Source organism: Solea solea, chromosome 15, assembly GCF_958295425.1.
Source record: "Solea solea chromosome 15, fSolSol10.1, whole genome shotgun sequence".
Taxonomy (NCBI): domain Eukaryota; kingdom Metazoa; phylum Chordata; class Actinopteri; order Pleuronectiformes; family Soleidae; genus Solea; species Solea solea.
The window spans coordinates 22,634,206-22,659,032 of NC_081148.1; the positions used below are offsets into that span (position 1 = coordinate 22,634,206).

General features: G+C 38.8%; 1 protein-coding gene across 1 annotated transcript in view; it reads left to right on the top strand.

The window, feature by feature from the left end:
• LOC131473672 (VPS10 domain-containing receptor SorCS1-like) overlaps positions 1-24,827 on the top strand; it is a 77,586-nt gene that overhangs the window by 17,684 nt on the left and 35,075 nt on the right. The window contains exons 2-8 of the mRNA XM_058651099.1: positions 12,655-12,722; positions 13,662-13,761; positions 13,992-14,150; positions 16,795-16,868; positions 21,427-21,491; positions 22,295-22,413; positions 24,396-24,485. Coding sequence (XP_058507082.1) covers positions 12,655-12,722; positions 13,662-13,761; positions 13,992-14,150; positions 16,795-16,868; positions 21,427-21,491; positions 22,295-22,413; positions 24,396-24,485 — 675 coding nt within the window. The remainder of the gene's footprint in view (positions 1-12,654; positions 12,723-13,661; positions 13,762-13,991; positions 14,151-16,794; positions 16,869-21,426; positions 21,492-22,294; positions 22,414-24,395; positions 24,486-24,827) is intronic.

The following is a 24,827-nucleotide window of genomic DNA, read 5'->3' on the forward strand; positions in this document are numbered from 1 at the left end:
AACACCAACGCTACATCTAATATATGACATACTGTACCCTATGGACGGATGAGAGGAATTCCCTCCGCGGCAAATGTATCATATCAGCTGTTTTTTGGGTGATTTATTTCAGAGCAAGTGTAGCTTACTTTTGTTAAAGAGTCCGGGGAGCTTTTAGTTTGTCAACACTCAATCAATCTTTTACCGTCTCATTCAGTGCCAGTGAGTTGAAAGGTTTTTGGGAGAGGGGAGGGAAAAAAAAAAAACCCTCCCTGCACAGTCGTGCACAGTCGGCATAGCCTTCTGGTGTATGGTTGGAAAACATACCCACTCGCTGTCTAATCTTGCTTGCATTGATCATACCCCCTGCTCATGCACGCTGAAGCATCCAGGCTTAGCAGGCTGCCGTAGCCGAGCTGCTGGACTAGCCCGAGCCTTTTCTTTTTTATTTATGGTGAAGAAAACAAATAATGTGAGAGGTTAAGCCGGAAGAAGAAGGAATCCGTTTCGCTTGACTTCTCAGCCGAGCGGCTGCTCTCACCCAGGATCGTTTTCTTGACATGAGGAGTCCAATAATATCAGAGACTTGCTGTTTTTCCTTGGAAACTGTGGCCGGAAAACACAAGTATCTGCTTGATATCTGCTTAAAATGTTGGTTTGATGCTCACGGATCAATGCTGCACCATGGTCTGCAAACACAGCAGAGAATCATCACTTCAAGGTGTTTGTGCTCAACATTTAAGCTGGCAGAAATGGTGTATAAGTAAGTTATATGGATATGTGTATAATCCGTTTAATCGTTTGTGGTGTACCACAAGGGTCAGTGTTGGGGCCGAAATTATTTTTATGTAGATCAGGGTTTGCTGCCTAAAGCTAACATAATGTGGATGTCATCTTTAATCAGCAGCTCGTTTGTGCTTCATTTCAATTTTAAGAATCACTGATTCTTCGTCTTTGAGCCTGACATGTACAAATAGTTATTTTACAGACATTTACCCCCCAAACCTGGCTGTTATTGTGACAACAGCAGTGTTTTTATTTGTAATTTTCAAACCAAACACTTATTTTAGGTTAACAGTCAGTTCTAGCAACAGAATCTATTTGAAGAAGTTCATATTTTTTCAGAACAAAAGCTCTGAACTCTTGCTGTTGCTTACATTATACAAATAATGTATAATTATTATACAAATAATGTATAATGTAAGGAACAATTTGTTGCCAAAAACCAGTTAGATTTCTTTTTTTGCGATAGACGGGGAGTTTACAAAATCTAAAGATGCACAGTTTTAAGACGACCAAAAGAAGTTTTTCTTTATCCGTATGTTGGTGTGAAATTGTGGAACAGTTTAAATGCAGAACTATAACAATGTCCAAACATAACTTTTTTTATAGCTTGCAGTGTTTTTGTTGTTATTCCATGTTTACATGTTTGAAATAAACACATTATTTATTACCTATTACTTACTTTACTGTAACTTCACAAAATGCTCCATGTTTCTTATCGTGATGCACGTTGATCATCTGAGATTTTGCTTGAATAATATTACGACTTTATTCTCATAATATTACGACTACATTCTTATAATATTACATTTTTCCTCACAATATTACAACTTTATTCTTGAAAGATTAAAAAAAAACTACTTAGGTTTGGCCCTAATGCTCTGTCGTACAGTACTGCTCATTGATATCAATACTAATCCAAACTACTTTTCCATAATCTGATGCCAACACCCGAACAAAGACTTCTTAAATGCTTTTTTTCCCCATGACTATGTTAAAACATGTATTGTACAGACTTAAAAGTATCTTATGTCCTATTTTCCCTAGCACAACCTATAAGCAATTCATTTTAACCAACTATGTAAACATACCTAAGCAAAAAGTACAAACCAGATTGAAATTGTGAAATTTGGAAATACTTTCAAAGTTCAAAGTCTGTTTTTTTATGAACAAAAATCAAAGAAAAACGGTTTATTTTGTAACTTTTGTGCACAATTATTGCTACTCCCGTGATATAAAAAATTACTTTGACTGAACACCACATAAGACGAAGAAAATGCATTTTGTGACCTATAATAAGACTTTTTTGTGTACTTTTGTGGGCGAGGGTTCTTTTCTGAAGGCATCCATCTTGTGCCACCATGTTTCCCCGACAGACTAAATGAACGACAAAGACATTTTCACCCCCCCCCCCCCCCCCCCCCCCCAAACTACAGAGCAACACATCCCTGTGATTTGCTGCCATAGTTTTTTGTGATACTGTATAAAGCTGCTTTATAATTCATGATTGCGGTGACTGTGTGTGTGGAGCCAACAGCGCCGACTTCAAACAGCCTCACTTCAGCACAACATCTGCTCCACGAGCAAAACTCTGCCTCCGCTAATGAAGTGTTATAAACTGACGTGGCAGACAAAAAAGACTCGGTGCGTGATGTGTCTCGCTGAGGTGATAGTGAGGCGTGTGAGAGCGTGTGCGTGTGCGCACTCTCTCCTGCAGGCCTTTGTACCCGTGGAGTGAGTTGCAGGGGCAGGAATGATGTAATGGATACAGACAATTCCTTTTTTTGTTCTTTTTTAAACTAAAACTGTAAATTTATTCCGGTTAATGCAGTGGCAGCTCGGGGGGTGGGGGGGTCTTTGCTTTTGTAAAAGTCCTTAATTCACTGTCTCACATGTGGCTGTCAACACTTTGGTGGTGTTAATATCGTTTCGACAGGTGTTTTCTCACCTTCCGCCTCTTGGTTCGTTTGTCTTAGCTGTGACATTGTCACCAGTTGCCACTAATTTGAATATTACCTCACCGGTTTTAGGGCTTTATTTTTTTACAATCTACACCCTTAACATGGGTTAAAAACCACAGCCAATACTGATACATATAATTGATATATAATATCATCAATTATTTAGCAATTACTAAAATAATTACTATTTTGATTTTTTTTTATAATTAAAACAATCTTTCTGATATTCCAGCTTCTTAAATGTGAACAGTCTCCCTTACCTTAACCCTAACCCCTAACTCTAACCCTAAAACTTTGTGGACAAAACAAGAAATTTGGGATCATCGTTATTTCCAGGTTTGGGAATTAGCGATCAACGTTTTCCGACATTTTATGGACCAAACAAATCCCAGATTAATCAAGAAAATAAATCAGCAGATTAATAGCTGCAGCCCCAGATTAAACCAACCATTTTCATGTATTTGTATGTAAAAATAGTCATTCATATGATGACTATTTAATGTTACTGCATTTTAGTGACAGTATCAGAGTAATGTCATCACAAAACCAGTTTTCCAGAAATAATCTCCACTCTAAAGTATAAATATAAGGTGAGTCCACTTTAAATCTTAAAACTTTTCATGGATAATACAGAAAAAAGGAGCCTGCTGTGTGTGCCGAGTGCACGGTTCAAAATGTTTTGCGCTCAGTAATGTAGCTTGAAAAGAAACCGGTGGGGAGAATAAATTACCAGCTCTGTTATTGGATTTGTATTTTTAAGATGTCAAAAGCGTTGGTTCGCCCGAGTCACAAGGAAAAAAAAGAATTTCCTTTTTAGAAACAGTACAATATTTCCCCATTAATTATCTCGAGTAATTTGCCCCGCCACAGTCTCATAATGAACAAAAAGAGAAATGTTTTATAGTTTGCATAATAACAACAAAAGGGATCAGAACTCAGCGATTTACTCGGGGTAAATCTGTGAGCTGTCGTCGATTATGATATTTACTGTCCACATTTTTGCTATTTCACAAGTGCATTCTTTCTGTTGAAGAGAAATTGTGTGAATTCCGCACTACCATGCAGTCTTTTTTTACCCCGCTGATGTCTCCAGTGTCTAATCGACTAATTAGCTGTAAATAAAACCCTCATTTAAAAAGAAAACCAAAACACTTTTAGTTTCACTTTCACCTCTTCACGTCTTTAGTTTCATAACAAAAAAATCCCTGCTCTGACTTTTCTCCCCTCTGTTGTTTCTCATTAGCAGTGCCTTTTGAATCCATTGCAATCGACTTCAGAGGAATGAAGATGCAGATTACTTCTGATTCGGAGCCGAAACGCTCGACTGGACGCGCATTGTTTCTGTCTGGTGACGCCGTTTTCCAATGAAAACGTAGTGTAACTATAGATCAAGGCTCTGCGTGTGTTAATGTTCACCACTCTACCACCAACATTGTCATGATGGTGAACAAAAAGTGGGGAAAAAAACAACTTTAAGATATTCATGATGATATTTCAGGGGTTCACATGGTTGTGTAGTGGTTAGCACTCTTGCCTTTGCAGCAATAGATAGAACAAGGGCCTTTCTGCATGAGTTTTCCCCTGTGTGTGTGTGTGGGTTTTCTCCAGGTTCTCTGGCTTCCTCCCACAGTCCAAAAACATGCAATATGAGGATCAGGTGAATTGACCACTCTACATTGACCATAGGTGTGAGTGTGCGACTGAATTTGTCTCTATATATGGACTGGCGATCTGTCCAGGGTGTGACCCCGCCTGTCGCCCCATGTGCAGAATTGTGCAGAATAATGAATACTTTGCAGAATTTCAAAGTAAAAGTGCTTGTTTTGATTGATGTATACTGCACAATTAAAACACATTTATGATGCAAAATTAATCTATTATTTAAAGTGACGTACGTAACACCAAACAAGCCTATTTACTGTTTATATGCAACTGAACGTTGTGTGATAATAATGTGATAATTACGACTGAATGTCTGATTATTTCCGTTATAAAAACATTGCTAGCAAACATATTTAGTAGTGTATTTTATTCTTTATCACCTCGCAGGCAGCTGTGCCTCAGCTGCACACTGTGTTTAAAAGAAGGTGAGGTCATGGGCCATGTTTTCATTAGGGCCGCATGTAATTGACACACCTGATTTCGAGTGTCCAATTTGCCTAATCCCCAAATCTGCATGCCTTTGGACAGTGTGAGGAAACCGGAGTACCCGGAGAAAACCCACACACACACACACACGGGGAGAACACGTGAACTCACATGCAGAAAGGCCCTTGTTCCGACCGGGTCGTGAACGCGGGTCTTCTTGCTGCAAAGGCAAGAGTTCTCTGGAGAATAAATGAACGGGAATGTAAAGAAATCATTCACGTGCATTAGTCTGCACAAGTGTTTGTACAGCAGAAATGGTTCAGATCAAAACTACGGACAGACGTGACGCATTAAAATACACTCATACTCCAAAATATGCACATTTGTTTGTATGACACCTTTGTCTCCATTATTAGTATTCCAGTCACTAATCCCTGTATCAATTCCGTGTATGGAGTTGACCATCTGTTTAATTGTTGTGGCTAAATGTGATGACAGCCTTATTGATGAGGCGACTTAATTCCAACAGCTGATAAAGCCGGGTGGGAATGAATTATAATGCAAACGCTGTCGCTCCATTCCATTTAATCTTTCTTCAAGACACTGTTTATATCTTGTTTATACTTCCACCGATAACCCCTCCTCCTCCTCCCAATGCAGTCATTCCACAGCAGTCATCTCTTCACCTTAAGCTCCTTAAATTACCATTAAGCCCCCATTAATTCCTACATAATGATCAAACTCATCCCAGTCCATTTAACTCTAAGGTTCGAGATTTACAAAGGGATTACAGGTGGAAAAATCAATTTGCTTGCTTTTGGATGTCAGGTAATCCAGTCTGGAGATAATATGTTGCCGCGACTGCTGCCTAACGTCGGTGGCCGTGATCAAATCGACTTCCAAAATCCTTAGTTGGAAATCAAAGGGCAGATATGGTAGTGAAAGTGTAAAATGTGATACTGATCCAAAACGCCCACAGTTTTAAATAAATGCTTCGCTGATCACAGGCTGTAATAATGTGGGCTGTTTAATTCTAATTTATGGGAGAAGAACATTTGCAACACAGTTGGAGAAATTCTTTCAGTGAGCTGATTTTGGCTAAAGGTGGAGAATACATTAACACAAAGGTGTTTTTAAAACAGCGTCACTTTCTCTAACTTTCTACACGGGCACACACTTTTAAAGACGGAAAAACAATCGTGACCCAAATCACAAGTTTGTGCATAAAGTAGCGCCTAATTTTACAGACATGTCTGTAACACCTAACATCATTTGGAATTTGGACATTAATAATTTCCAAGAGAAGTTTGGTAAATTATTAACAAAAGCACTCAGAGAGCACAGACCTCGACCAAGGCTTAAGCACTTTGTCACCTGTGTTTTACAGACAATTTCAAGCCACTGAATCATAAGAACTTTCTGGATCTGTGTAACATGTTACCTGCTTATACCATCTTTTCATTGAGATATAAACATCTAAACTTAAACGGGACTGAATCATGCTAAATTTAAATCGTTGCCAAACCCATCATCTGGATCCAATCTGGATAAAATTTAGTCTGGTATTAGATATCAAATCTGATAAGTTTTGACCGAGATATGATTATCTCTTAGAGATAAGATACGGAAGAGTATTAAGGCCACTTAAATATTATGAATCCTGAGAAAAAATAATCTAATAATAGTCTTTAATCTCAGAATTCATGCTGTTTTGATCACCTACCGTGTTACAGCCTGGAGGACTGAGTTGACCCAAAAGACTCCCAAGGAAAGTTCATCAAAAAGAAGAAGAAAAACTAAAAAACTGGAAAATGTCTCAGCAGGTGAAGAGTGGCAGGAGGCAGGAACTGAGAAGTCTCTGATCTGAGAAAAAACATAAAATCTAATTGGAGTTAGACGATAGGTCACAAAACTGGGGGGGGGGGGACGGAAATTCTCTGGCACTGGAGTGTCTCGAGAAGTCTGAGCTGGCTTATATAGGGAGGTTGAGGAGTAGATAGGAGTCAGGTGTGTGGATTTGCAGCCAGGTGAGCCTCATTGCACTCCAGAGAAAGTAGGTCAACCCCGCCTCTGTCTCTCCAGACCCACAGGAGAAAAAACATAAACAAACAAAAACAAAGAAAAAGAGTGGCCCAAGAACACAACCAAAAACTCTAGACAGGAAGCTGCCAATAGGAGGGTAAACTTAGATAAACCCACTCTGATGGAAACAGGAAATATCTCCTTGGTCTTAACTAAATCTTAACAGAACGGTTGGGAGTGTATTTGCATCTGTTTTGGGACCCAAAAAAAATTCCTGCAACCCAATTTTGGGTCCCGACCCAGTGTTTGGGAATAAAGGTAAACATATTTTAGGTAGGTAAACATATATTGATTATAGACAGTTAATAAAAATAAGATAAACAGAACCAGGTGAGATTTTAATACTGGACGTTCACAGAATCCTACAGGACGATACCAGCTGTCAATCACACCAGAGTCCACTGGTGAAACTAATGATTGAGACTTTAACTCATCAGGAATACATTATATATTATGGGTAAAAAATTATATTAAATACAGTATTTCATCATGATGTCTCAGAGATATTACACAGAATTTCACAATAAAAGTGTATGTATTGACATGGAACGATGTTTAGTGGACTGGGCCACGAGTTTGAGACCTCTGCCAGAGACTTTGACCCAAACTGAGGAGTTGCCCCCTGGAGGCAAACTGCTACTTCACTTTTTAAACCAGAACATCCATTTTTCATGCACTCAGTCTTCACTGTCCAGACCAGGGACATTGGTCTGATTTCAAAGTTCTACTCCTCACTGATGAAATTTTAAACAGTCTTGCGCCCTCATATTTGTCGGTCATAATACAAGGACAGGACAGGGTTAGGGTGAGGATGGTCAGCAAGAAGTTAGCGATCGTACCTTGTCTTTCTGAACTCCTGCGTTTCTGGAAGACTCAAGTTTATCGAGGTTTTTTTTAAATTGAAGCTGAAGGCGCACTGTTTCTCAACTTTGTTTTATTGTACTGTGTGTGTTTTTATTTACTTACTGTAAAGTGCTATACAAATAAAATGTATTATTATTATATACAGGCGTGTATTTATTGGATGAGGATGTTTAAAATCGCCTTTTTCCCCCTTAATTTCATCTCGTTGGATTTAGCAAGTTAGCATATTACATGTCATTTAGCAGACGTTTGTATCCAAAGTGACAAGGGAATTGAGTACAACCTGCCAGGGGTGTAGTGGAACTTGTTTCCATGATGTCTCTGCACACGGGGTACGGGTCTTAACCACTGAGCGTTGTCTTTTGAGCATGTGCGATTAGTACACAAAGAGGGGTACGCGAGGGTGTTTTTACACGCCTGTCCGTTTGGGTTGTGAAGAGGATTTTAAGCAATACAGTAAAAAATGCTCCCACCCCACCTTTTAAATTCACATGTTGCTACAAATCAAACCTCAAACACGCCTTGTTTCACACAGAACCACCAACAAAGTGAAATAATCTATGGCTTTGTTGTTGTGTTACCGCAGCATCCGTCACAACAAAAGACACTTCCCCAGCTGGCGTTAAGGTGGATGCAAATTACATCAGCCTGTAATCCTGGATCCTTCCCAACTAAATGCATAAAGTTAATTGCCATACAGGAGAGGGGGGAATATAATTTGTCCTAATTTTCACGCCGCTGTGGGGATGTTTTATTGTGTATGACAGTGTATGCGAGAGTACAACTTTGGGAGGGTGTAAAGGCCATTTTATTGGAAGCCATTAATATCCGCAGCCCAAGTTCGGACAGTTTGTACCATAACAAGCTTTGTGGATTATCTCCGAACTAGGGTTCCATGAACTCAGCACAAATTAAGAGCAGTGCTGAAGTTTTTGCTCGGTCTCCGCCTTCAAACACGGGGCAAATAATTAGAAAAATGAGGCCCTGAAACTGTAAAGTTTAAACTCATAGCACCAAAGCAGCAGTTGGTTATTTGGAGACACGTGGATTTAGAGCAGGAGTGGGCAGAATTTTCAGTCTCCACGGGTGTTTAACACATTCTTTATTTGTACCATGCTTAACCATAAAAGGGCCAGAAAATGGCCTGTCAGTGTTTTTGCCCATTTTCTCCAGAAAAAACTGTCAATATCTGGCAGTTATTTACAATTTACTGCATGTTAAAATAGTGCATTAACAAAAATGAAGAAAAAAAAGAACAAAAAGTAGTTGTACATGAACCATGAGAATCCATGAGAGGATTTTGCGTAGTAAATTTGAAATTTTCAACAGTATCAAACATATTTGCGTGTTGTCTGCGTTACGCTCAGTGTTTAAGAGTTAACAACAGCTCATCATATGATTTATTCCCATCTGTTCCCTTTTTTTAAAAGACAAAATAACTCACACAGTTTGAAAAACCTGTTTTGGTTTTGTTTTTTTCATTGATAAACTGAAATAGGTGAGGGCTGAAGGTTAATTACACTTTGCCAAAATCATAATTTTCGCACAAGCATGACAACAAAGCAATTACAGAAATGTAACTTTTTAGTTTGTGCATATGCTGAAATGTTTAATTTAAAATTGGAAGGCAAAAAATATTGTGTTTGTTTGACCCACCTGACTGAGAGACAATCATTTTTCAAATATTAAAATTCCTCTCAGATTGTATTGACATTCCTGCATTTTAAACAACCTCTGGTTGTATTTGTTGTAGTTTTTTTTGGCACCTCATTTAAATGGAATTTATTTTATAAGGAAATAACCGACACGTCCAGTGTAATCATGCATTTGGTAAAGCTGCTGTGTGCCTTTGAGAGGTGCAGGCTGAAAGACGCCAGCGCTGGGGCCAAGCATTTGTGATTTAAATTGGGTTACGTGATATATCATCGACAGTAATGTCTATATTATGCAGGTGAAGACGTTTGTTCGGGGAGAAATCACCATAGCGATGAATGTGTCTCATTTTTGACTCGTGAATTTTTGATGCCAGCGCTTAAACGATCGGCTGATTAACTGTGTTTTTAAAGAAAAGAAAAAGAAGCTAGAAAGCTTTACCTTCAAGCTTTTAATGTGCGGGAGCTGCTGCTGCTGCTGCTTTTCTATGCAGTGTAAACAGATTATCTTTGAGTAAGAAGGAGGGGGAGAAAACAAGATGTTAAGTTGAGGCTGTGAGAAGCTGTTGGCACTATTCGGTGTTTAATAGGCTAAAAATACACTGTACATAATAAAAATGATGAGCTCACATGAGTTCTCTGTGTCTGGAACTAATTTAAGGATTCATAGATTTAATTGGCTTTAGTGATGCTGCTGAATAAATTCACCAGACCACGACACCGTGTATGAAGACTGCTGTTACGCACTCCTTTTGTTTCATGGTGAAATAAACTCATTTAAATTCTTCTTTCGACTTTTCCCTCAGCGGATCATCTGCCTCCATCCTGTCCTCTCCCTTGTGTCCTCTTCTGTTACACACCAACACCCCTCATGTCCTCCTTCACAACATGAACCTTGTCTGTGGTCTTCGTCTTCTCCTCCTGCCCGGTAGCTCCATCTTCAACATCCTATGTCCCAGGGTTTTGTAGTAAAAACGTGTCTCTGTCAGCACATTTGTATCTTGTTTATGTAAATTATACTCTTTACATTGAAAATGGCATAGTTTTTGATTAAAATAATAACTAAAGCTCTTTTGTTCAAAGTTTGTTCAAATACCATTGACCACCAAAAAATGGCTGTTCAACTGAAGATGGCGGCCTTCCTGTAGGATTTACGGCAAAGTCCGCATTGACTTTTTGGACCGCCCTGGCATGATTAACACGTGTACCAACTTTCGTTCATGTACACGAAATATTTAAAAAAAAAAATATCACCTGATGAAAGTGTTTTTCCATTTTCAATAGCCCCTCCCACACTTCCAATTTTCCATGCTTTGTCACCGAACGGCACTCATTCAAAATCTGAGAGTTTTGGAGCATGAGAAAGCCCTGATAATAATATCCATGATAATAACAAACATAATTCCTTGCATATTAATAGTGTTTTTTGTCAAGGGTGTAAGTTTGGACTGGTGGATACAAAAGAGAAAAAACGGGTGATCATGGACAAACATGTGTGTTAAGTAGGACAGGCCAGAGAGAAAGGGGAAGGCAAACAGATTAGCCTGTGTGCTTTAGGTTTGCCCCTAAAATCTCAACGCTGTGTTGTCAGAACAGCACATCACCTGCATGCTCTCTCTCTCTCGTCTGCTCGGCTGTGATTGCATTCATTGACGCTCGTAAATTCACGCACATGTACACACTGCCCTGTCTCTAATATTGAAAGGGACAATTTTGACGACCCCCCACAGATGTACGGTTTGACTACCTCTGTCCACTATAATGTCCAATATAATCCCTGACCCTCTGTCTGCACTTGACCAAACCATCTCCGCCGTGACTCTCTTACTTTATCTCCAAACCGTTCGACCTGAGCTGTCCCTCGAACACCCTCACTTCTAATCCCGTCCACCCTGGTCATGCACAACGAGAATATCTGCTTCCTGTCTTTGGAGACAGTGGGGATGTCTCCAAACCATACATCACGGCAGGTCCTCACTACCGTCTCGTAGAAGCTTCCCTTTCACTTTTGCCGCTGTCCTTCTGTCACGCTTCTGTGACGCTAATCTCCACCCACGCCACCCTGTCTGCACTCTCTCCTTCACCTCTCCTCTCCTTCTTTTTTTTTCCAAGGGAAAATTACGTGACAAGTGACCTGGAAGTGTCCCCTCATGTGTCCACTCACTTTAGCTGTGAGAGCACGTTTGGAAATTCTACAAACAATGTTGGCAGGTTTTCTTTCTTAAAAAAAACCCAAAAAAAACAAAAATTGTTAAAATCTTTTGTTTGCGTGATGGAGTTTCGTACTTGTTATGGGGAATGTTACCCCGAACACTCATAACACTCCATAATTAGAATGTATCTATGAAAAGATGCCCAGAGAAGCTTCCCCGAGAGAGCTATACGATCTGCAGGTTTTATGGCTGCAGTGAAGGCCTGGGCTTTTCCTCAAAGATTAATTTGCGCTGGGGGCGAAGGACGCAAGGTGAATGACTATTTTTCCTGTAGTAATTTAACAACAACAAAAAAATGTAAAAACACGAGTGTCTATAATAAAGACACATTATTTTAAGTTTGAGATACTATAAGTTCTATATTAACGTCTCTCTGAGGAGGAGAAAAAAGATATATATATGTGTATGGAAACAAAGGCTTATTTCCTGAGGACAGAGTTTCTCTTCAAAATAAGAGAGTAAAATCAATGACCCCGCTGAGTCATTCATTAATATCTGGAGTAATTTATAAGGCGTCTTGAAATCTACAGCTTTTCATGTACATTAAGTAAAAGCCTGTGTATTGTAAACCACGCGGCACTATGGCACTTTTTATGAGCCTCTTCAAAGAAGGTGTCCACGATATTTATGAGCTCTATATTTCCGCGCCTCGCGTGACTGATGGTGTTGACTTATTTATTAATTTACTCGTAGCTCACCGCTGGTAGTAGCATTTTGCTGGTATTCCACCAGGTCCCTAAAAGTCTATAATATAAAGCACCACACACGTGTGCCATCAGCTCATGCTCAGAGAGGATACACTTGTTTCAGCGTTACAATGAGCAGGGGGGCGGCGTGTTGACGTACATGAAGGATCTGTTGAGGTGTTAATAAAGCCGCCGTCTGTCAGTCAGGAAGTTGAAAAGACGAGCAGAGGCGGCTCAGATCTTTTGTTGCAGCGTATCCTGTTTGTGACACTTCTCTTCTTTTTTTCAGATATTGTATTTTTTACGCCCCCTTCAAAGCTGCTAATGTGTTTGATCTGTTCTGCAGGTGATTCTCATGTTGACGAAATACTATGACTTCAACACTGGAAGAGTCACAGAGAGCTCTTTGTGGAGGTAAGATTGCTCAGGATTACATATTTATTAACGTTTACACTGATTTATTATTGTTTACTTTATTCATCGTTTTATTTCTTTTTTAATTGGGTTTTTATGAGCATTGGAGAGATGCCAGTCTACATTTTATTATACCTGTATAAAGAGAATGAAGTCTATCCATCTATCTATCTATCTATCTATCTATCTATCTATCTATTTATCTATCTATCTATCTATCTATCTATCTATCTATCTATCTATCTATCTATCTATCTATCTATCTATCTATCTATCTATCAGTTTTGTCTATGAATTGCTGAATTTTTTTCCCCCAAAAACCTTGCAATGTATTTTAAACTCATGTAGGTCCTGTTATGTCATTGTGTGATTTGGCTGAAACCGATCGCCACATCTGAAGCATAAAAAACATATAAATACTGGTGGATTTCCCTGCTTATTTCTTAAAAAAAAAAGAGAAAAATCTCTATTGCTTTTGAAATTTGACTGACGACCTCTCTCTAGCAATGAGCTTGAGAAAGTACGTAATTACTTGCAAGAATAGTCTGACTGATGAAATCTTCTGAAACATGTAGTCGGATATAGCAACTAGAAAAGTCAAATAATAATAATAATAATAATAATAATATAGTTAATAATGACACCTCTGCATTCCCATCTAATAATATTTTTACTTCTACTACTCCTATGATAATAATTTCACTTTTTTTTTTAATAATAACATCTCATTATCTGGCCTTGCCCGCCACTCCCAATATCCTTCTTTATTTTGATAATTAAGAAAATCTCCATCCATCTAGCAAATTGCCTCATGACTTCTGCTGTTGCAATTTTCTGCTCACATCACACACTTAATGATGCCATCAGCATTTTAACTATATTCTCCTTTTGTGCTCCGCAGGAACAGCCTATTAACGTTATCCCATAATTGAATTTTAGGTCAACCGATTACGGGACCACGTACGAGAAGCTTAACGAGAAAGTCGGGCCGAAAACCGTCCTGAGCTACTTGTACGTGAGTCCAAACAACAAGAGGAAGGTGAGTGCCTCTGCACTGTGATGGAGCGAGAAGTCCTGTCTGTCTTGTCAGTTTGTGAATAGATCTTGTCAGTTATCACCGTGTTGCAGAGATGTCATTACACGGCGTGCTTTCTGCAGGAATCGGCACCATGTGTCTCTTCTAAAGCAGTGCATTGCATAAGCGCGGCTAAGCTCGCTGTCAGTGTGGCCTCGCTGAATCTCCCGTCTCCTCTCCCTGTCTCGTCTCAGATCATGCTGCTGACCGACCCGGAGGTGGAGAGCAGCCTGCTCATTAGCCTCGACGAGGGGGCGTCCTATCAGAAACACAGCTTAGCCTTTGATATCCTCAGCCTGCTTTTCCACCCCGAGCAGGAGGACTGGATCTTGGCTTACAGCCACGACCAAAAGGTAGAGCGACTGTGAAAATGCAAAATGTGACAAAATCTGGATGGAAATCAGTGCCGGTGTGTGTGCGCGGCTCCATGGATTGATGTTCTGTCAGATTATATAGTGCGAGCATGTTACCGTCATAAAGTGAAACAAAACATAGGTTGCGATCGCAAACAGAGGCACTCATTTTGAGGACAGCGGGGGCTTTTTCGGGACACTGCCTTCATGAGCTCAGACATCTGACACTTACACAGTGGCAGCTCATCACCTGCTCCCATAAACAAGTCATAAAGTCTGGCTACAGACTTTAAAGCTGCAAGTGCGTAACTTTTGCAGATTTTTGTTGTTGTTTTTGTTATTTTTGTGCCTCTGTTTGGAATTTGGGACCAGAAACGATGTCACATCTGCGTCCTTTATCAGCTAATGAGCTCTTTGCACAGCAGCCATTATGTGTTTTAGCAGGAAAACACAGGTTGTTTGGTGATATATCGTCATCCTTCCTCGAACAATCAGATAATCCATACGCCAGGGCAAATATTGGCCAGGGCAAGTTTCACTACTTCATGTCTCCTCATGGCGGCGCTGCTCAAAAGAATGAGGGGAAACATGGGTGGAAGTTACCTGGCAGAAGAAGAGGGAGTTTACAGCAGGATAATGATGGAAAAAGCTACGTTAAGAGACGCTCCATCCACGTTCAATACATAGACTTTACGCACTTTGTTCTCTGTTTTCTGAATAAATAGAGAAATCCTGCACTTAACATTTCACGTTCATGTTTTGTCCGCCCTCCTTCACCCAGCTCTCAGCCAACTTCTTGGCATTTTTTGAAAATCAGGATATAGGGCAGATAAGTTACCCAGCATCATGGGAAATCATTTGACAAAGGTAACACACATTTGTTTATATTTTAAAATTATGCTCTAAAGCTTTAACCTTGTATGAACGTGTCCTAGACCAGTGGTTCTTAAACATTTTCACACCATAGTGATAATTAGATTAAGATGGAGCGAGAGATACACTATATGGACAAAAGTACTGGGACACGTGATGTATTCAAATACTTTAAAATGGAGTAGATCCCCCACTCACTCTGTAGAGCATTGATGAGGTCAGGCACTGATGTTGGACGAGAAGGTCTGCCTCACAAGCTCTGTTCTAGTTCATCCCAAAGGTGTTTGATCATGGGGTTCAGGTCAAGGCTCTGTACGGGGCCAGTCAAGTTCTTCCACACCAAACTCAAAGTCAAACCATTACTTTATAGTCCTTGTTTGTGCACTGGGACACAATCAAGTTGCATTGTCCAAAATGTCTTGGTATGCTGAAGATTGTCCTAAAGACTGATTGAAACACCTGAATTCAATACTTTACAGGTGTGGCCAAATACTTTTGCCCATATAGTGTAAAGTGACTCTAATTATTAATAATCCATGGTTTTCTGGTCATTTTTGAGTGGGTGTTAACGTGCATAAAAACAATTGAAACTTTGCACCAAAGAAAATGAAAATGCAATCTTGCCATAGTGCTCGGACCCGTGCGTGGCACCAGGCCTCTATAGCACCCTCCTGTTATGAAACATGGATGGAGCAAGCCAAGATTAAGTTCCACCGAATTTCGGGAAACTTGGTGGGAACTTGTTATAGCCCAAGACAAACAAAAAAGTCCATTGGGACCAGGGCATCAACTCAACAGGGAGTCGGCCGTTTTGAATTTGGCATCCATCTTGGCCACCTGCATGCTTCGTAAATGAACAAACTCGGCTTTCCTCAGTGCCTCTCCGATCACATACCCTGGCATATACAATAGAACAGCATTTGCTATTTTCAGAGGAAGCATATGTACCACTTGTTTGCAATTGGGAGCATGAACCCGTTATTACTCTGGTGCTGCGTGAAGGAAGCGTTGGTGTTCTCTAACACACGCACACACAAACCAAACTCATCCTCTGATGCCCGACTGCTCTTGGAAAGACTTGATTTTCAGAGAGAGAGAGAGAAAAAAAACTGTCAAGGTCTGAGAAGTGAAAAATGTTTGAGCGAGGAAGATGAAAGCGTTAGACGAGACTCAGTCAATCAGTGGGTCAGAATAAAAAACAACGCTTGACAGAAGTTTACCTTCAGATCTCTCTCGGTGTCTTTTTTTCTCTTTTTATAGCTGCCAGGATTAAATTAACCTCATCTTGGTTTCATTTTACATTTATTGATCATCTGCTATGTCTTTTTTAAAAGTTTCTAAGCTCTCAGATAAGACAAGATGATGCTGCGTATGTTGCTGAAGCCCTGAGCTTAAGATGCTTTAGAGGCAGATTAGAGGCCTTGTGAATTTCTTGGACACAAACGCTTTATATCATGATAGTTTAATAAAAACAATGTTTTATCTTCACTTCTCTGGAGAATAAATGTTTTTTGTTGTTATTATTTCTGTTTGTTTTTGAGAAACTTCAGCGTATCATCCCTTTATTTTTAGATTTTCTCACCACTGATGCATTTTCACAACTAAGTCAACGGTGTTACAGTCAAATCAACCTTGACCTTTTCACACCACACACACTAACTCACACACACACACACTAACTCGACAGCTCCTGGATAATTGGCTTATGTTAAGCTGTGTGATAAGTTTGTCTTTGTTATTTGTTCTTCATTTTTTCCTAATTTTTCCTCAGCTCTATGTCTCGGTTGAGTTTGGGAGAAGGTGGCAGCTTGTGCACGATGGCGTCGTCCCCAACAGATTCTACTGGTGAGATCATTTGCAGAACGCACACTGATACAATGCTGGAATGTGTTGATACGCTTTCGAAAATATAAGAACGACGGCCAGCAAACAGATGGCGAATAAACATTAATATGTTCAATTAACATATCTAATCTGGCGTGAAGTCTACTTGTCATGAACTTTGAAGGAAAACAAAAAAAGTTAAGTGTAGAGTTAGATTCTTAGTTTCTGAACAAAATTGGGGGATTTTACTTTTGTCTTCAGTTGAGATGGAGCTGTTTTATCTGTTTTCTCACATACTGTATATCTCTTGGATTATGAGATTTAGAGATAAATGTATGGTTTAAAACTCAAGTTGTAGTTATTTTAACATTATGGTTCGGATTTGAGCCACATTTAAAAAGTTTTTTCTTAAAAAACACTACAGAAATCTGAGATTAAGTTAGAAGTCTGAGAAAAGTGGCAGAATTTTGAGATTAAACTCTGTGATTAAGGATTATGGCCACATTAAGTTTGAATCCTGAGAAAAAAGTCAGAATTCTGAGATGAACCGCTGAGATTCTGTCTTTAAGGATTAGCGTCAGATGTGGTTTCATTTTTTTGGAAACAAACAAAACAAATAAAACAAGAAATCTGATTAGATTAGAGTCAGAATTCCAAGAACAAAGGCTCATAATTTTGTGTTTAATCTCAGTTATTTTAAGGGTAAAAATGGCCCTTTAAGGATAAGGGCCACATGTGCCAGAATTACATTATATACACAGTTATATACATTATATACAGTAACTGTATGTTTTTTATGTGTTACATAATAAGCCTCAGTTTTTCCACATGTGAATCAACATTTGATCAAATGAAAGCAGTTTACATTATAAAATGTAAATTATTAAATTATCCACACAAATCTCTTATTCAAACATCAGCCGTGACTTTTTCAGTTGTTTCGTTTTATATCTACACTCCAGTGTGTTTCCCAGAATCACTTGTGATGATGTAGCAGAGTCTCTGGATGTCTCGGAGTGTTTTAGCGTTATTAGCAGTTTGTTGCTGCAACCGGGATTATGGCCTGGGATAAATCCTATAATGGGTTTTATAGTTGTTGGCCAGAAAATCCTTTTTCACACTCTTGTCCATAGAATTAAAAAACACGTGGATTACTTGAGGCGGCTGGAGTGACCTCCGGTGCAGATATATATCTGTTATACATTAATCTTTGAAGATTAAAATGAGCCAATGTGTTAATAATGTTAGTGTGAGTAGGAAAATCACACGTGGGAGGAAAACAAAGTAGAACAACTGTTCCTCGTCTAATGCAGCAAAGGAACATGGACGTGACTCCCACGCTTTAAGATTATTTAATTTACAGCCGTTGCAAACTTCTACATGAGAAAACAATGTGCTGTGAAGGTGACTTATGAGTCTGCAGAGTTTCCTTAGTTACGCTTCTGTGAGTTTACTGAACAACACGCGTGGAATTCAGCCGCAGTGATGAAACATTAACGGAATTTATTATTACTATGTTACTGGAAATATGAAAATTGCTTGTCATGAAATGTGAAAAAACTCAAGTTATGTGTTCAGTTAGATTCTTAATAGAATAAATATCTAAACAAAATGTGAGGGATTTTACTCGTGTCTCCAGTCCAGAGGGACAATGTTTTTGTTAAGCTTTTAGACACGAGACTGGAGGACTCAAATGCACGACAACGTCAATGTAAAGTTTAACAAAAGGTTTACTTAGTAAGAACATTAACAAAAAGCGCTCATCAGGAGGATCAAACAAATCTCGACACAAGTAAACAAAACCAGGGAAACATGAATAACTTGCTATGAAAGAACTTGACAACGTAACTCATGGACCAAACAATAAGAACTGGCGACATAAAGACCAGGACTATTTATACCAGAAGTAAGTGGTAACAGGTGAAAGCAATCAGGGGCGGGGCAGACAATCAAAGTGGCGGGATGTGATGTGCTGTGGCGACCCCTACAGGGCGGAAAAGCCAAGAGTCCAGTTGACTGGTTCACAAATCAGGTGGTGACATACATGTTCCACGTCTTCTTCTCTGCATACAGCGCCTCATACAGGCCTGGCATATATACTACAGTGTTTAGAGTTGGTTTGGTAGGTCTGGTGTGTAAGAATGTCTTGAAACAATGCCGTGTTTATCTGAAACTTTTTAAGAATGTAAAAGTCTCAAACTCAAAAGACCCAGGGGCCAATGAGTGTCCAGTCTGGTCATGAGGGGGCCGGTCATGTGAGAAAAAAAAATGAGCTCAAAATCACATCATGATAACGCAATAATGAAATGATTGGTGATATTTCACAGAATTTCAAAGTAAAAGTGTAAAAAAAAAAAAACATTTATGATGCTAATTGAAATCAAAAAAATAACACATGGACAACTGTAATAAAAACGTTAAACATGCTCATATATTCATAAATACATTTAAAAGTGTGAGTCATATAAACTTAGGTGTTATTATTATTATTATAATAAAAAAATATTACTCACTAGTTATGACAAAAGCTAAAAATAATATTTATTACTCTATTCTGTCTGTAATCTTGTTACAGGTGAAGGAGGTCGTGGGCCAGTTCTCATTATATCTTGATATTAAGGGGTGCGATGAATAAAAGCAAGTGGGGGGCCGCAAGTTTGAGACCTCTTGAAGATCTTATAGAGCAGGGGTGTCAAACTCAAATGACCTGGGGACCAACGGGTCTATTCTGGTCTAGAGAACAAAACGTGGGGGAAATAAAAACAACTGTTCAGGAGCATGAGCTTAAAATTAAAACACAATATTCCATCATGACATCGTAATTAAGATATTCATGATGATATTTCACCGAATTTCAAAGTAAAAGTACTTGTTTTCACAATAAAAAGCCTGCGGGCTGCCAGTTTGGTGCCTCTGGTGTAGCGATAAGGCCAAAATACTGCATGCCCTTTCTTTCTTCTGTCCTCCAGGACACAAGTCGAACACAATATTATGAGTGGGAACCACATGTTAACTCACACAGCGTCACAGTGGAACAAGTGTGTCACATCACAGCGGTTTATTTAAGAGCCAGCGCTGCGGCTGCTCACCGAGAGAGCTGGATGAAGCGTTTGACAGAAAGTCCATTAAAAGAGATGAAGCTTTGAGGCAATTACAGAGTGCTGAGGGAAGCAGGACGCCGGGTTTTTTATATTATACTTCAGACGTGTGGTGGAGAATGAGCAGAAACCCATCTTGCGTCACAACAGCTGCTATTAATATGACAAGTGGTCGCCGCTGTCGCTCTGCACTTAGCAACTATCATGAAGAATCTGTGCCGGGAGTGAATGAAACGGCAAAAGTGCACCTGACACATAAAGAGTAGTGGAGGTCAAATGTCTGTGAGGTCGTTGTAGCTCAGAGGTTTCGAAGTTTTAACGCCAGTTATTCTGATAAAATGTGAAGTGAGTCTTTGATTTTATTTATTTTTTGTCCTTCAGAGACTTCCCTTTGTTCTTGCTTAAAAAGAAATTCCTGGCTTTTGCTTCTCACTGTTAACACGACCTCACGTTACGACGAACATCGTCCAGGCAAAGCGGCTTAATTTCACTGTCAAAACAAAACAAGAGAATATGATTAAACAACCATTTAATTTAAGATTACTAATCTTGAGATTTGCGTTAATGTGACGGCAGAGAAACTTCAACACCTTAACTAAAGAGCCACTTTGTGTCCAAAATTAATACAAATACATTGAAATCACAAGAAAAATCATTTCTGGAGTATTTACAGTTAAGTGATTAAAATCAGGTCACACTAATAAAACTGTTTAAACGTATGTGTAAATGTGTAAAACACGTTAAATTGTTGTGGGATTTGAGTTATTTTCATTTGGTTTGGTGTAAATCTTTCACGTGGTTATTTCTGACTTCGACGTGAGATGTGGGGAACGAGAACTTCTTTCATTTTAATGAAATAAAACACAGTTATTATTTAAATAAACACAGTTTTGAAGTGCAAAAAAAGAGTATGAGGTCATTGTGAAGGCAAGGCAGCGTTATTTGTGCGGCACGTTTCATGCTTAATGTCAATAATAAAAAACAAAAAGTTTCTAAAATATGATGATAAAGACAGAATGTAAAGTGTAGAAAATTAAAATTTTAAATGCTTTAAAAGAACTCATAATCACATGAGAAAAGGTGATTAATATCCTTTTCTTTGAAAAATATTCACATTTGGTGCTGAGTTCAGTAAATGACGTCATTAAAACATTCATGCTCACAGTTACAGCTCATGTTTTAAACAAGACCGTAAGCGCTTTTTATGTTTAAATTAAAAAAATAAACGTGTCATTATTGTGGTGCTTTGTAACCCCCACCCAGTGTCATTATTTAACATTTGTGTCTCATCATTTGATTTCTTTGTTTTTTTAATTGTACTTTATGAGTCTGATTGTCGAGATTTGATTTCATTTCATTTGATTCATGAGGAGAAACCACCGAGATTCATTTGATTTCAATAAATAATGATGCGCATGATCCCAAGTAAACAAGAACAGTAATCAGCACGTTTGTAACTGATGTTTGTTCTGATGTCACAGGTCCAGACTGGGCTTAGACAAAGAGCAGGGGATGATTCACCTGGAGATCAGCGTCTCTGACGGACGTGAGTAACAAAATAATACCACTATTAATAGTAATAGTAATAGTAATATACATACAATACATAGTAATGTTTTTTAATGTTCTCAGACTTTTTATACCAAGAAACACCATTATCACCAACATTAAAATACAGTGATGTAAACAGGACGAATGGATGAAGTCAACGATGGACTTTTCACAGGAACCAGATTTATTTCAAATAATCTTCCTCACATACAATATATTTCACACACTGGTATAGTGAAATCAGATTTAAGGCCATTGCATAGAATCACATACCCTGCTATATACAGCAGAACAGTAAATCTGATTCTCCTCCAAGTACCACCAGAGAAAGCTCGTGTACCACTGGTTGTACACGTTCCACAGTTTGAGAACCAAGTATATGTGTAATTGAGGAATTGTGTTTTTGTTTAATATTTGATGTAATTCTGAGAAACAAACCCTCAGACGTCGCTGACAGTGAAGGAGTCGCCTCCCTCATGTGAACCGAGAGTGTGGAGACACAGATCTGATCCGATTAAGCTAATTCATTTTTCAAGAGCCACGACTGTGACTTGGCTCTTTCGTTGGTGGCGGTGCAGAGAGCGAGACGGGCACTTCCATAAGGCCATGTGTGTTAATGCTCTGTCTCCCGGGGTGGTGGTGGTGGTGGGGGGGGGGGGGGGGGGGGACTGCCTCATTTGGCTGATTCTAACACACCAGGACAGTCCACCTTCTAAATATCCCCCCATCCTTTTCCTTTGTCTCTCTCAAAACTATACCACATGGTTTTGTATTTTCTCATTTTCTGCTCCCGCGCAGGGTCACAGTACATAACGTGCAAACTTCAGAACTGCTCCGACGGAAACAAGGGCAAACCTTTCCCAGGATTTATCATCCCCAACTCCCTGGTGGTTCAGGACGAGTACGTTTTCATCCAGGTGGGTTTTTATTGCGATATCGGGCTTCATTAAAAGACAATTAAACGCTGCACCGCTGCATTCGATTGCATCTTAATGTACTGTCATTTCATTAACTAAAAAGGCCCATTATCCTGCAGGCGTCGAGGTGAAATCGCTGTTTTGTGTGCGTGTTGTGTATTATTTTGGAGCCCTGCTTTGCCCTCATGCACAGACGTTATAATTACAGCAAAGCCCAGAGTTTTGATAAAAGCTGTTAGTGATCAGTGTTTGTATTTTCACCTTAAATGTTATGCAGATTAGGGCTGCAATAAATATATATATATATATATATATATATATATATATATATATATAAATAAAAACATGCTGTATGTGCTTATATATTTAAAACAATTATCAGATACATGGTGTTAATGTCGTTCTGCTTGGGGAAAATATCTAATTGCGATTTTTTTTCCTCACAGATATTTCAACTTAACTTGTTATACAGTTAATTTGTTATCAATATTCACTGTGAAAAAGGTTTAATATAAGAACTATTCTGCATTTTAATGTAGGGACAAGATACTTAAAGATATGCCAACACGTGTGTACAACATTTGATCAATTGTCATACAAAACATACAAAAATAGAACAGTTATCACATCTGCGGTTGAATGAGTAACTCAGTCTAATTAAAAGATAATAGGGCCGTAATGTAAACATGGCTAACCCTGAAATAGCTACGGTTCAAATACTATAAATTGTAAATAAAGCATTTGAAAATGATTCATTGTGCAGCAGTACGTGCAGAACACACTAAAGCATGAAGATGGATTATTTCCTCTCCGATAACAGGCACTAAAAACAGGAAAATGGTGAATAAACGTAATGATTTAAGGTTATTCAAACTGAATTTAACATCTAAACCTCACTTTAATTTGAATTAACTCTATTATTTTAGGTTGTTACCAAGTGAAGTTATGTATGTAGGCCTATATAAGTATATCAACTTTTTAATTTTAAAATAAAAAGAAAAAACACAATATCCTTCATGTATTTTAATTTCTTGGCCCAAAGAAAACAAGCAGAAGAAACACTTAACCCTTTAACAGCGAGCGTATCTCAGACGACACGTTTACACAACGGTTTGTGCCATCTGAAAAGTTCCAATGCTTTCTGAAAGCTGAAAAGTCAACGTGTGGTTATTACGGTCATTTCACTCACACTGTTGTAGGAAGTCGGCGAATCAGCGCCTTTGTTGTTTGTTTGTGTTTTTCCGAGAGAAACCTTTTTATTTTTCTTCATTTTAAATTGTTTAAATACACTATTTTAACATGCAAAATAACTGCCAGATATTGAAAGTTATTCTGGAAAAAAAGGCACTTACTCACAGGACATTTTCTGACCCTTTTATGGTTAAAATAAGCAAAAAGGTTATATGCCGTGTTTAGATTGCTGCTCAAATTGGATTTGTAAGCACATCTGATCAGAATCTGATCACATTATACATTCCAAGTGATCCAATATGATCTGCGTGTGTCCATGTTGACGTTGTCTAGTCTTTCACATGGATTTCTATAGTGATAGGTAGAAAAACAAGTAGTCTAAACAAAATAAACTAAATAGACGACAGAAATTTGTGTCTGTTTCTGTCTCAAATGCTAATGTGGCGCCACGTCGCCAACATTCAACTGCAGAAAAACCCTTTGAAATCCTATCTGAGCACCCAGAACGTTCAGATTTAAGCAGATCTGTAAAAATGCGATCAGAGTTGCGTTTGAAAAACCACCTCCGTATGTTGTTTGTATCATCTTTGGAAAAATCACATCTCATGTGTGTTTTTAGCTGTTCAGACTGCCAAAAACATCAATCTGGATACAATATGGATATGCTTCAAAAGTCCGAGCTGGGCTGGAGTCTAAACAAGGCCTAAATGTATCAAGCAGACTTTGTGATATGTATATAAATGTATATTTAGGATATAACGCAGATTTCTCTCTCTGTGTTTCTGTACTAGGTGCCAGTCAGCGGCCAGTCCGTCCATTACGTGTCCTACAGGAGAAATGCTTTCTACCCGATGAAGCTTCCCAAGTACACTCTGCCAAAGGTAAGACGACGCCGGAGACAAAAGAGAGTGTTTGGTTTGTTTTGATGAGCACAAGCGGCAAAGACAAGTAGAGTCTTTGTAATGAAATAAAAATGCCTCAGAGGAATGTGTCGCTAACCGCCGTGCCAAAATTTATGTGAGTAAAAAAGTATTTGAAAAATTAATGTTTTCAAATCATGTAAAAATCAGCAATGTTCTCTGCTCTGAGACGCTGGGGAAGTGTCCACTAGAGCAGTATAACACACACACACACATACTGGTCCACTCACTTAAGCGGGGACCAAAGTCTTTAACACACCCAAAGTGTCCTTTAACGTAAACACTCCGGTATCAAATTTTATC